The sequence below is a fragment of the Mustela putorius genome, unplaced genomic scaffold, assembly GCF_011764305.1.
Source record: "Mustela putorius furo isolate JIRA1106 unplaced genomic scaffold, ASM1176430v1.1 tig00003845_pilon_pilon_pilon, whole genome shotgun sequence".
Lineage (NCBI taxonomy): Eukaryota > Metazoa > Chordata > Mammalia > Carnivora > Mustelidae > Mustela > Mustela putorius.
The window spans coordinates 28,114,152-28,127,568 of record NW_025421998.1 but is presented as its reverse complement, the minus strand read 5'-3'; the positions used below and the strand labels follow the sequence as shown (position 1 = coordinate 28,127,568).

Below are 13,417 nucleotides of genomic sequence, written 5' to 3'. Positions count from 1 at the left end.
AACTATTTAGTTTGCCCAATTAATAAGATGTCTTCTGATCTTCTAAAAAATGTTTTCACCCACGCAATTCTTTTTTAGAAAAAGAAAAGGTTTCAAATTCCCTGTACTAGAAAAACCCTCATTAAAAATGAATTTCCAACATGAGATGTCAGAGCAAGGACAAATGTTAGACTATGACATTTGCTATAATTCTGTTGATCACAGGCCTTTCTCATATAGCAGTAAAGCATCCCTTGAAGAAAAAAAAAAGTAAGAAATAGCAGATGTTAGATAGAAACTAATATCAGGGGGGGTTTTCTTTTCATTTATTTATTTATTTATTTATTTTACACGTGACTCAGTTGAATAACACCTTGGAGAGGGTACCAAAAACTTGTCTGTTTTTAGTATCGGTTTCATTCTTGGTATTACTTCTTAAAGGGAACTGGCTAACCAGCTTATGTCTAAAATTCTGAACTCAGTTATTTCTCTTCAAGAGGTCATCTCCTTCTGTCAGAGACACACACTTTGGGAGCAGTACTCTAACCAAACACAATAAAACAGGTGGAATGAGATTACAGGGAGAGGCAAGCATGTTTATCAAAGCGTACCATAACTTCACTCCACTAACGTTTTAAATACATCTAAGTTATATTTCTCTTTATATTCTTTTATGCACAAATACAGGAAGAGTTTTCTCTTACCCAGTAAGATCTATAGGGTATCCATAATCTGAGGAAGTGCTTGGAATACCATCTCACAAGTTAGAACAATCATTTCTGCTCTTTAATGACAGTGTTGGTTGCCATCCCGATTTGTTTTATATAAATAAAATACAGAGAGTGTGCATTTAAAAAAATACCACATCGGCTTTATCCAATACATGCAGAGGTCAAAAATACATTTTCAATGGAGGAAGGCTTTGATATGTATCTTCTGTGACCATACAGGTCTTTGGGGAAAAACAAAACTTAACCAACCTGTTGAGAAGTTGGAAGTGTTGTTTCTCTAGAAAATCAAGCACACCACCCAGAAAACTGTCACTCTCACTCAAAAGTCTTTGTAATCCATCTCAATATGGATTTGGGCGAGGTTAAAAACTTCCGATTTATGTGACAGCAAGGTATACAACAGCATGATCATCATAGTAAGCACCTGCTCAAATTTGACTCTGTAGGAAGAGCTGATCACATCTGAAAAGTTGGAATTTACAAAGATATTAGGGATTCAACTGCAAGTCAAGTTAATTATAGCATATGACATAGACTGTGAGTTAGAGAATCATTGAACATGGACTACTTTGAAAAAAAATAATATTTTTCCTTTATGCTTTAAATAAAATTTAATGTTAAAAGGTCAGTATATTATTTCTGACTTTTAAGGAATAGTAAATGATGCACTAACATCAACGGATAAGGTGACGAATAGGGCAGGCTTGCTCATGCTGGAGCTTAGGCCACAGACCATCAGAGCAGGGAGTGATGTTCCTTAGGGGGTGAGTCAAAATTTTCCATTTCACACACACAGCCAGATTTTGAAAAGTTCTGATAAACACCCACACAGATCCAACCCTACCTTGTTTCTACTTCAGCTGAGAAGTGTGTTTAACCTTCATTATTCCTTATGTGTTTGGAAGTATAAGAAAAAAGTTGAAAACAACTTGAACCCTGAAGTCAAAGACTTTCATAGAGGTAGAAATATAGGTTGCAAAATACTTTTGTATTTTTTCAGGCATGTAGTTTTTCTTTCTTTCTTTCTTTCTTTTTTTAATTACACTTAAAATACCTATGGCATGGCTACACTTTTCTCTTATTTTATAATTTAATCAGTCGAACACAGCTATGCTTACCCAAAGAATTTACTGTTTGCATACTTCTTAAATTAAAAGCCCACAGATAAGGATATGTGAAGGTGAATTTATTAAGCTTTCAAAATTTGGAAGGACACAAAGATCATAAAAAATTTAGAGGGTAAGAAAAACATCAAATACAGATAAGTATATGAAAGTGGTTTTTTTTTCAATTATGTATGTGTTTCTAAACATGGGGTGTCTGTGCTACCAAATTCCAGACTTCAACATTAATTTAAATTACTTGTTTTACAAAATTAAATAACTCTGTCCTGATTTTGTGGTTCAAAATCCAGATTGAATGTCTTTCCTCCCCATGGAGTCAATTCTGATCCTCTTTTATCTGAATTTTACCTACAACATTTCATTTTTCCTGGAACACATCAAAATGTTTCAGAATTAGACACTACGCAAGTGAAATGGATCCATTTCTAAATTTGTTTATTCTGCTTAGTTTTGACAAATATAAACTTGTTCCCTACCTAGTATGGAGAGTTAGAGAAAAAATAAATATTTAAAGACATTTAATATATATATTAATGAAAATGGTGCAACTATTTAAACTATTCAAACTGATTATACGTGATATTTCAAGAGGATAATTCATTAGTCCAGTCCTCTAAATAATCCCAAGTAACATGAATTCCTCTGTAGAATAAATGTCTATAGAGGGTAATCCATGGAAGACAGACAAGCCTCTTGTTGTTTGTAGCCTTAATCCATTGCCCAGAGCGTGAAAAGTGCTCAGGATAACAAGTGTGAGAATCAGTAAAATCAACATCATTTTTGGATTTTATTTTCTTAACAATACGGACTGATCAATAGGCTTGCGGAAACTGACCAAATACAATACGGTCAGTTTGATGAATCAATCTAGTGAAGTAGAGAGAATTTCCCCACCCCCTCCCCCATTCTCCCTCCTTTAAATCCTCTTCATCCTCTTCCTCCTCCTCCTCCACCCACGCACTCTAACACACACACACACACACACACACACACGCACGCACACACGAAGAGAGAGACAGAGATAGTGACAGAGAGACGGACAGAATGGGGGAGTGGAGGGAGATGCTTTTTCCCTATTGGTCTGTAGACATCAAGTCATGAGATCACGAAAGCTGTAGTGACAGATGCTTAGATCTTTTTTCGTAAGATTACTAAGTAAGCCACTTGCAGTAAGTGTTTACATTTGTAATTGGGAGACTCACCCTCTTCTTTCAGTTGAGAAATTCCCACACTATTGAAGTAGGGGTCTCTCTTCTGTATTCAATTGTGTGTGTTGTTTGGGGGGTGGGTAGGGCAGAGAGAGTTGAGGAATAAAGAGGGGAAAGTTCTGTCCTATTAACTTCTGTATCTCCCCAACCCCCCAAATCTTATAAGCATATCAGCTTTGGAGAAAAATCAAATGAAAAATAGAAGAGAAATTGAAACACCTCAGACACAATGTCTATTTAGGAAAAAACTGAGAGTGTCCGTTTGACTCCCTGAACACACACACTCGTGTGCACAAAAATTTAGTAACCCTTCGCTGGCTTCATGGAGACACCGAGATATCCTCTGTACGTTGGTCCTTGACACTCAGCAGGGACTTTTGTGAACTTTGTCATCTTCCTCTGCCCTTTACACCAAAACTAGGGAAGTGGCTTTAATTAATTAGATGTGATGCATTACAAATGTTAGCCAGAGCATTCCAGAAGCTGAAAAACCATAGATGTTTTTAAATTCTGAGTATCCCTTTGAGTTGTAATTTATAATTCTCAGTGGACCTATATTTGTCTTGAACTGATTATTGAAATGGGCTTTACTAGGAATTTCTTCACTGAAATTGCAGTGGGGCGGGGAAGGGGGTAGTTGAGCCAAGGGGGTTTGTTGGGAAGAGGGAATGATCTCTAACAAGGCTTTAAAACCTTCAGTGGTTAAAGTTACAGTGGTGAAAAAGATATACATATAGACATATATGAATATATGTGTGTATCTATATGTACATATACATACATACATATACACATATAACACACTAGTTCAAAGGAATTATACCATGAGTATCAGTTGTAAATTAGGTAGGTAGCAGATTTCAGATTTTTTTAATCAAAATTTCACCTAAAAATGGCTATAAAACAACGCGTGCCTTGGGAAGTAAATTTATAGCTACATGCCTTTCACAGGCACGCTGGAGGGTTCTGCTCCCGGCTCTAATCTCTATGAGATGTTTTTTGCATGTGTTGTGTGACAGGAGGGAAGGGGAGTGGGTTGAGCTCGCCTGTTCTCCCATTGTCAGCCAGTCTAGTGAGTGTTGGGAAAACCTGTCTGTGGGATCTTGTGTCATCTCTCCCTACATGTGTACAGGAAAAGTCCGCGCTGCTCACGGTTCCTCTCTCTCTCTCTCTCTCTCCCCCTCTCTCTCTTTCTTTCTCTCTCTCTTTCTCTGTTTCCCTTTCATTCTGCTTCCCCGGAGCCGAATGAAGCAGAGAGCAGGATTAGAGTCCGCCACCGGCTATCAGAAGAGCCTAGATAAAAGGAACTGCTTCTTAAGCACCACTGCCGCAGCCCTTGTTAATTTTTTTTTTTTTTTTCCTTTCCACACAACAGTTGTGCCTCATTATCTGGTGCCTGGCTCGATTTTTTTCTTTCTTTCTTTTTTTTTTTTTTGGAGGGTTTGAAGTTTCTGGGCTTCAGTGACTATTACAGAAGAAGAGGTGTTAGTGTTGCCGTGAGGTCTTGATTGTCTGCATTTATGAATGAAACTGACCTAAATCACCTGTTACCTCCAGTTTCCAGATTGTTTGAACTTCTCTGGCCGCACAATACAGAGGGAAGGCTGAAGCAGCCTAGGGACCTACAGCGCCTGCAGCATGGGCTGGTTCGCTAGGATTGTCTCTCTTTTCTGGGGAGTGTTACTTACAGTGAGAGCAAACTATCAAAATGGGAAGAACAACGTGCCAAGGCTGAAATTATCCTACAAAGGTAAATCTTTATTTTTCTTTTATTTCGGCTAGCTTTGTAATGCCCCCTGCCCGCGCCCCCCCCCCAACCTTTTCATTCCTTGAACTCCCTCCTAACCCAAACCATAAAACCTTGAGTTTAACCTGGGAAACCTATGTGATTGTGTGTATCTTTCTGAGATGATTTAAATACTTTTTTCTAAAAGCATGTCTCCTGTTTGATATACGACAATTTAAATGCAAACAAAGAACATTTAATCACATTTGCAGAGAAGAGCTGAATGCCTGGTAAATGCTGAGCTGTATATGTGATCATATGTTCTGTTAATTTTTCTGACTCTACTTCTATGAAAATATCTTTAAAAAAATCGCTATTGCAAAAAATAGTCTCTCTGTAGATGTGAGTGCCTCACCTGTAGTAATTGTTATGACAAATTGTATTTTCTTAGTTTTAGGCACTAAATGGTTAATCGTCATCATGAATATTCAGTTTGTTCAAATCTGACAATCAGATGCTTAACATAAGCAGTAGATCATGGTTTGCCAAGAGAATATAAACTGGAGGGAACAGACTAGTTTTTCCACAGTGTGTTATGATTGTACAAAAGACTGTGTATTTGGCTAATTGGTGTAAAGCTAAAGCCTTTGAAATATAATGTTATTTAATTCCATATGTACTTCGGTGAGAATTGAAGAGACATTACTTTCTGGTTGTACAGCTAGTTGTGTGAACTACTTTTCAAAAAGAGTGTAAATTTAAGAAAGAAAAAAGCTTTATCACATGGTTGCTGGTACTTTATTTGGTTACAGTTTAATGCCTATGCTTGGTTTTTAATGAGGACTTTAAAGAAAATATTTGTTCTGTATTTGTTTAGATAGATTTTATAGATGTGTATATCAAATAATGATAATATAGATTGAAAATTACATCTATATATATAACTTTTAATGAAAGAGAATGTTTATGTAACCGAGATATTAGGAAAATGGAGCTGGAGATTAAAATGTTTCAGATCAAGTACTTTTACTCCCTAAGGTGTTGCTTTCTTATGATTCTCAGACTTCGGGAATTGGGGGTGGGTCAGGAGGAAGCTTCAGTTATATTCTGTTTTTAGCCTATAATGTGAAAGAAAATCATTGAATCTGTCTGTAGAGATGTCTGTCTCCTGCACACTGCTTTTATGCCAGAAACATATTCTTTAATTTTCACATGATGGGGAACATCTCTTTCTGAATGCTGTAGTGTGAATGAGGACCACCAATAGGAAAGAAAGATGTAATTTTCACACTTTGGATTAGAAAATTCAACACCTATTAAATGTGTTTATTTGGAATTAATACTTGCTAGATTAAATACCTTGGGTTGAAAGATACATTTATTTTTCCTATAATAGTTTCTTATGATGAAAGTGAGAATGGACTGAAAACATCAGCAAACAGAATTTCAGTTATATTTATCGTGCAAGATTTTAAAAAATTATAAAGCCCCTATTACATATTTAATTAAATCTCTATCTCTAGTAACTGTCTTTAAATTATTTTTAGAGTATATGATATTATGACAGCTGTATTTTCCTCAGTTTTTGCTTTCCATCTTCATTCTTGTAGAGGATGCCATCAAATAATACTTAGGTTGATGGTCGATTTTATCCAAGTTTATATGCCTTATGAGTAAGTTTCACATGCAACTTTACTTCTTGAAGATGCCAATGGCTCTATGTTATAATTTTAGAGTAACAGATTTGAAGCATGAAACACACTTTTAAAAATCTACTAAATTTGGAGATACTTGTTTAAATCCTAAATAAGTTGTAAAATAAACAAGAATTGAGAGTTATCTTTATTTTGCAAGAATTTTATTTCCAATGTAATAGATTACTCTCCATTATAGAAGAGGTGCCATTCCTTTCCATACACTAAACAGATAACATTCAATTGGAATAGTACTTTGATATGTGTACAGGCTTTAAACTTGTATACATTGACAATGTGTATCTATTGGACACTGTCTTTATAAACTCCTTTTAGCAATGACATCAATTAGAATTATTCTGCTTTTTTTTTTTTTTAAGCAAAAACTGTCCCTCACGTACATAACAATTCTATTGAAATACCTAGGGCTTGGCTATTTGGTAAAATAAACTGTGAAATGAACAAGAAGAAGAAGAAGAAAAGGAATAGTCCAAGCAATTTTTCTTCTGTCATTTTATTGATCTGTCATTACCTTTTTGTCTCTACATGTTTTGCCAAAGCAAATGCCTGGTAGCCAATTGTCAGTACTTTGTTTCTAAACTATAATAGAGATTTTTTTTTTCTTAGCTACTTCTTTTTCCTTCTTAATTAGATGTCAAACATGGTTAAAACATCCACTGCTTGGCCCTTAAAAATATTCCAGCATGATTCATGAAGAGTTAAATCCCTGCCAACCCTAATTTCCCATGGTCACTTGTTTTCAAAGATCCACCATTAACTCTCTCGTTGCTCAGGTTGCTAAGAGGAAGTTAACAGGCAATCACTGTGCTTACTTTCTACTTGTCATCTTGCCTAGTAGGAAACGAAAGAGATTTGATATGTTAAATGAGAAAGAAAAAGAAGAAGAAGGGAGTCTTTGTAGTGCATATATATATACCTAATAAGGTACCTCTTTACTTTCTAGGAAAAAGGGATTGAATAGATGTGTTCAGGACCATCTGGAGAAGTGATAATATTAGAAAAATGGGGTATGCTGGCTTTTCCTCTGAACCAATCTGATTTAGAATCCTTGTGGGGGAAGCAAATGTGAGAACTCTGTAAATCTCAGCAGTCACATACAAATTATCCTCAAGAAACATCCACTCAGAGATACTTTTGCTTTCCTTAAATATATATAATATAGCTAAATGTTAAAATGTTTCTCTTTAAAACTGACGCATAACTGTTTATTTCTTCTACAAAACTAGTCAAATTTCACTTTTCTCATGAAAAACCAGACTATCATATAATCTTCCTTTTGGAATGTGTGGTACAATGAAGACTTAAGAAAAACCTATGGAAATCACAAGGAAATAAATTAGGTTTGGGGTTTTAAACAAATGACAAATGTTCCATCACTCAGTGTGATGAGCTTTTCCAGGACACTGTGTGCTTCAGTTTTAGTAGAAATCAAAGACACATGCAAGTTGGAATGTGATGGTGATCATGTGAATCCAAAGGTTAAATCAGTGCCTTTAACTTTACTTTCATAGGGAGGACTTAGTAAATAGCACCTAAATGATTGTTTTAAAGGCCTTCTTTTCATACTTTGCAAAGCTTTTCTACCCCCCACACCAAGATTTAGAATTATTACAATGAGACTATCAGTTAAATCAAAATTTTCACACATATCTTTCTGATAATAGAAGATAGTGTTTAACTAAAAATGATGAAATAACATTTACAAAAGCTTTTTTTTCATTACTCAGCACCTTATGATCACTTCAGATTTCATTAATATGAATAATGATTTACTAATTAAACTTGGTGACTCTTCAGAGATTTTTCTTTACTTCTACCAAAGCACACAGATACATGCATACAAACATATATATGTGTATATATGTGAGTATGAGTATATTTGAATGACAAAACTTCATGTTGATGCCTTACAGCTGAGAAAAAGTAATCTTGGCAACCTACAGGTTGTGAACTTTATGAATGCTTTGCAACAATATTGTTACTGTTTTACAGTGATTTTCATATTTTAAATTATGTATTTATTTATTTGTTTTAGAATGGGTGTGATCTTTTGGGTCCCATGAAAAGTCCTCATGGATATCTCAAGTATTCCCATGATTGTATAATATGGTATATGTCTTATACTGATAATCTCCTCACAGCTAAAAAGAAAAGTTTCTATGAGAGGTAGAGGAATATATATATATTCATACACAGCCACACAGAGCAAAGAAGTTATAAATTCATTGCAATATCTATAATATATTTTCTCCTATAGTCACTCTATATTTGACATCAGGTCTCTGACTTGCTGATTCTCATTTAACATGGTCTTTTTTTCTCAAATTCTGTTAACTTTAAAAATCATGTTTTGATTCTGAAATCTTCAATTTAAACACACTGAAAACCAGAAATTTTTATTCACCTACTTAATAAATATATTCTGGAAAAATAAGGCAAAATAAAATAAAACAAGATGCTAAGTCACACATCTTGTGATCCAATCCTGGTCAGATCAAGCACAGGCTAGTGAAAGTCTCCAATTTGTAGCTTCTCTGATTAAAACTGCTGACCAGATTGGCCTTTGAAATAATAATTTATACAGTGTAGACTTTAGCAAGCAGGAAAATAACTGAGACCACAAAACCTTGCCATTTAAAATTCTAACCCACCAGATTTTGATAATGATATTCAGTCATTACTAGCTTAAAGAATACTGAATACTCAAGAGATAATTTTTCCAATTCTAACTTTATGTTGTTATTTCTCTTCATATAAATGATTTCTAGGTTTCCACTGCTGACAGGGATATAAAATACATGACTACTTAGACCACTAAATAGATGTATAGATCTCTGAAAACTAATTTCTCTTTGTTTTCTTACTTTCCATTATCATATATAAATCAAACAACAAAATTAACAAAAATGTTATGATTTTTGCTGAATGACATTTAAATTCTGTATTCAAACATTAATGCAAATAAATTTAATTAAAATTAGTTAATATGATCGCATATGTTCCTTGTAAGGAAATAAAAGTAAACTTTTGGTTGTGGTGCATAATCTATTTATGCTTAGTGTGAATGTATAATTATACCTCAGATATGTACTTTAAGGAAATTTTAAAGTTATCATGAACTTAACTCAGCAATAAGAAATTTTGTGGCTTACCTTCTCATCCCAATTTTTCTTATTTAAGCTTCAGTGACATACCTACATGTCACAGTTCAAAGGTCGAAATTGCACACCTTTACATGTTTGGGAGAATTTTGTATCTAAAGTCAGGACTACACTAAATAGAATTTGTACCTCAGTTGTTCTAAAACCTTCCAGAGACACCAGTACTGAATTTTTAATTAGTCATTATCTAATAGCATGCATTTTCAAAGTCGTGTATTATATCATGGAAAGTTACATATTAATTGATTAAGACATTGCACTCATCCAACCTTTATGAAAAAAAAAAATCTATGATGAAAGGATTCATTAGTGCAAAGTTATTGGTAAAATCTCCAAAACTCATGACAGCATCTAAGTTTAGTGCGTGCAGTGAAAGCTTATTTTAAAAAGACCAGCAGCTGTAAACATAAATTAGAACAAGTGTGAGTCTAGGGATAGATCTTACCCCTCATGACTTCTAAGGTGCTATTTAAAGGAATTATCATGATTTGCAGTTCTATGCTTCCGCTAATAGGTGGCACTAGCAATTTGTGACAGCTCTTTCATTAGTTTGGAAATGGGCAGGCTGCTAGGATAAATATACACAGAGTAATGTGTGGAGGCCAAGTTTGGAAAAACTGGCAGAAGAGTCAGGAGATGTAACATGCCCAGTGCAGAAGCATTAGTTAAAATGCAGTTTGCTAAAGATTTTGATGTGCTCTGTACGTACATTTATTGGTACATTTGGACCCTGGAAAAGAAAATGGTTATAAATAAATAAGTAAATAGATGGTTGGATTTTTTTTACTTATATAGGACTTTACAAGTGAAATTGATCTGTAAAATGTAAAACAAAATAGTGGGTAAAATAGTAGTACCAAACAATCAGAATATGGAAGGACAACTTCATGTGTCTTTATGTATATTAAATATTTATATACATTCATATATATACATACATACATATATATACACACACATATCTTTTTTTTTTTTTTAAGTCTGAATTATAAAATGTTCTTAACGGAAATGACGCAGCCTGCCTGTGGCACATTATTGCCATCGTAATTGTGGAGTAGCTAATTGAGACAGTAGGATGTTTAGTAAATCACATAAGGTATATTTTTAAAAGTGACTCCTTGTGATTTGTAGGTTGTTTTAAATTATTATCATAATTAAACATAGGGAAGAATCAATAAATTGTATCTGCCACATATAAGTCCGAATGTCTCCAGTTACTATCTCCTTCTATTGCCAAGACATAAACATCAGTATAAATAGGAATTCACACACTATTTCGAAACAGTAACAAAGCTGGACTCTGTCAAACCCAGGATAAGAAAATATACAATTTACACACACTCAAATTAGGGAATGAAGATAAGCAAAAATAAAATACTGTCGATAAATGTGAAGAATAATTGAATCTTAGTATTTTCTACAAGTTTAGGATAAAACTTAAAGAGACCACAAATTTAGAGAATCTTGTCTTCTCCTAAATGAGTCGTTAAACCTGCACTTCCAGATTTCCATTGCTTGGAGAGAGAGATGTGACATGGGAAACAATGTTGACCAAATCTCACAGTACCTCACTCTGTTGCCGAAATCATAAACATGTCTTTTGATAAAATATAGCATCACCCACTTGGGTCTTCATCGGCGAACTAAATGGAGCTTAGTACTATTGAACATGTCAAATGACTTCTTTGGTTTGTAAAATTACTTAAAAGGATCATCTCTGTAGTGCCAGACGGCAAGGTTGTCAAGGCCAGGTCTATTATTTCTCATCATTAGACTCTCAATGGCTACAACCATGACTTGTTGAGTGATTCTGGGCTTCATTTGACACACCTTGTTTTTTAAATGCAAAATGCCTCTGTGTAAGTGAGTACAGAAAGAATGCACGTGTGTAATAAATCAATTCATTGCGTGTGAATTATACATTGTAATGTAGGGAAAGTAAGCTTAGGGCTAGACACTAGGGGAAAAAGCTCTCCGCTGAGGCACTTAGAAATGCACAAAGGGTCTGGAAGCAGTGTGCTCTCCACAAACAGTACCTCCTCGGAACCAAGCTTGTTTCCGGACTGAATCACAAAGTGTCTGGCTATCTTTACCTCCCTGCAAGTAAGACATGGAGAATATATAGCAATACTTACATCTTGGAAGATCCTAGGAACCAGGTTGATGAGTTGTGTCATGTCTTTGGAGGAACACCCTGATTTTTTTTTTTCCATTATTGTGTCTTGATACACATAGCCAGAAAAGAAAGTGAGGAAGGCTAGTCTAAAACCAGAGAGTGGCTAAAGATAAAATGTCTTATCGTCCGTTTCATGGTGTCCAAACATTTGTGTAGAACAGATCAACTCTACCAAACAAACTTGAAAGTCCAATCATTTTTTAAAAAATTGAAATCGACTATATTTCATTGTTCCTGCTTTTGCAAGAATCCTGGTTTTGCCTTCTGACAGCTCGCTAAGATGTCTTCCTTGCTTCCTCTTATCTTTGAGTCGACTGATTTTTTTTTTTAGTCCACTTATAGGTCTAGAACTGATGTCTACAATATACATCAGTTTATGTGCTTGGTGTTAAATTCTTATAAAACATGTCGGTCTTGTGACAAAGCAGAAATAGCCACAGGAAAGGACAAGAGGACAACTACTAAGAGTACTGTGTATACAAATCAGAGCTATTAAGTGACATTAAAAAGTAATTAAGATCTCATCCCAGCCCTTAAGTAATATATGTGGGGAAAGCCAAAACAAGGTTGTTTATAAGCGAGATCAAATCGAAACTAGACAAGTACTTGGGAATTTTCATTATGTGTGTTAGAAATTTTAGTTTGTTTATCTTCCAATTTGAAATTTCAAGAGAATAAACTTGGCTCTGCTGTAATCATCCTTTAAAAGAACCTAGATCTTCATCAGCTATGCAAATTTCAATTATTTATAAATTCCATTATTGTAATTAATACGTAGTTTTTATTTGTATCCTGTTTGTAAAATGCACACAGACACACACAAACACATATGGCATGTGACAGTTTCTTCATGAACAAGTAGATTTTTGGGTACAGTGAATATAGTAGAACTTCGGAGGAAGGCTGTATCACATCTCCCTAAAAGTGTCAGTCTTTTTAAAAATAGGATGCAAAGAAGGTGGACCTCAAAAGAGAAGAATGTGAGAAGGCAGAAGTAGAGAAAGTGGTAATTACCACTATCTAAAACTATTTCTTTGTGGCTTGTTTTTCCTTTCAGGAAGACAATATATTTTTACATAGCTTACAAAATAGTATAGTTATGTAATTTTTCCGCATTCAAATGTGATCCAGAAACAAATCTGTCCTTTAACAAGGGAACTTAAAGCTGCAGCATATCAGGCTTGGAACTTCATGGAGTTAATATGCAGTTGTCTAGGTGTGACTGAAAATGAGATCGAAGGGGGGACAAGTGATAGCCTATCTGTAAGGACTTCTCCACAGTGGTCACAATCATTCTCTCCTTTGGGATTTGTCTGTAAAGGACATTGAACAGGCTTCTTTCAAACCAATGGAAGAAAGAAAGGAAAGTTGCGCTCAGTTATCCAGTGTAGAAAACACTGTTAAGTATAGCTCCTTGAGCTTATAAAATATATTGTATTAGAATGAAGTTTTCTTCCTGTGTTCCTAGCTATTTCCTATGGTTTTCTGCTTTATTATTTCCTTAATCGATCCGCCAACAATTTGTGAAAAAAGAAGTTGCTATTTTTATAAATACTTGTTTTTTAATTTGAAGGCACCCATGTCACTTATATGATGA

At 34.6% G+C, this 13,417-nt stretch overlaps 1 protein-coding gene across 3 annotated transcripts in view; it reads left to right on the top strand.

Annotated features, from left to right (window-relative positions):
- Nucleotides 1–13,417, top strand: part of SEMA3A (semaphorin 3A) — a 466,663-nt gene that overhangs the window by 248,761 nt on the left and 204,485 nt on the right. Inside the window, exons 1-2 of one of the 3 annotated variants that reach the window (XM_004739632.2) lie at nucleotides 4,038–4,114; nucleotides 4,600–4,792. In XM_004739632.2, coding sequence (XP_004739689.2) covers nucleotides 4,681–4,792 — 112 coding nt within the window. In that variant the 5' untranslated portion in view covers nucleotides 4,038–4,114; nucleotides 4,600–4,680. The other 2 variants (XM_004739631.3, XM_004739630.3) reach the window with 2 other exon arrangements.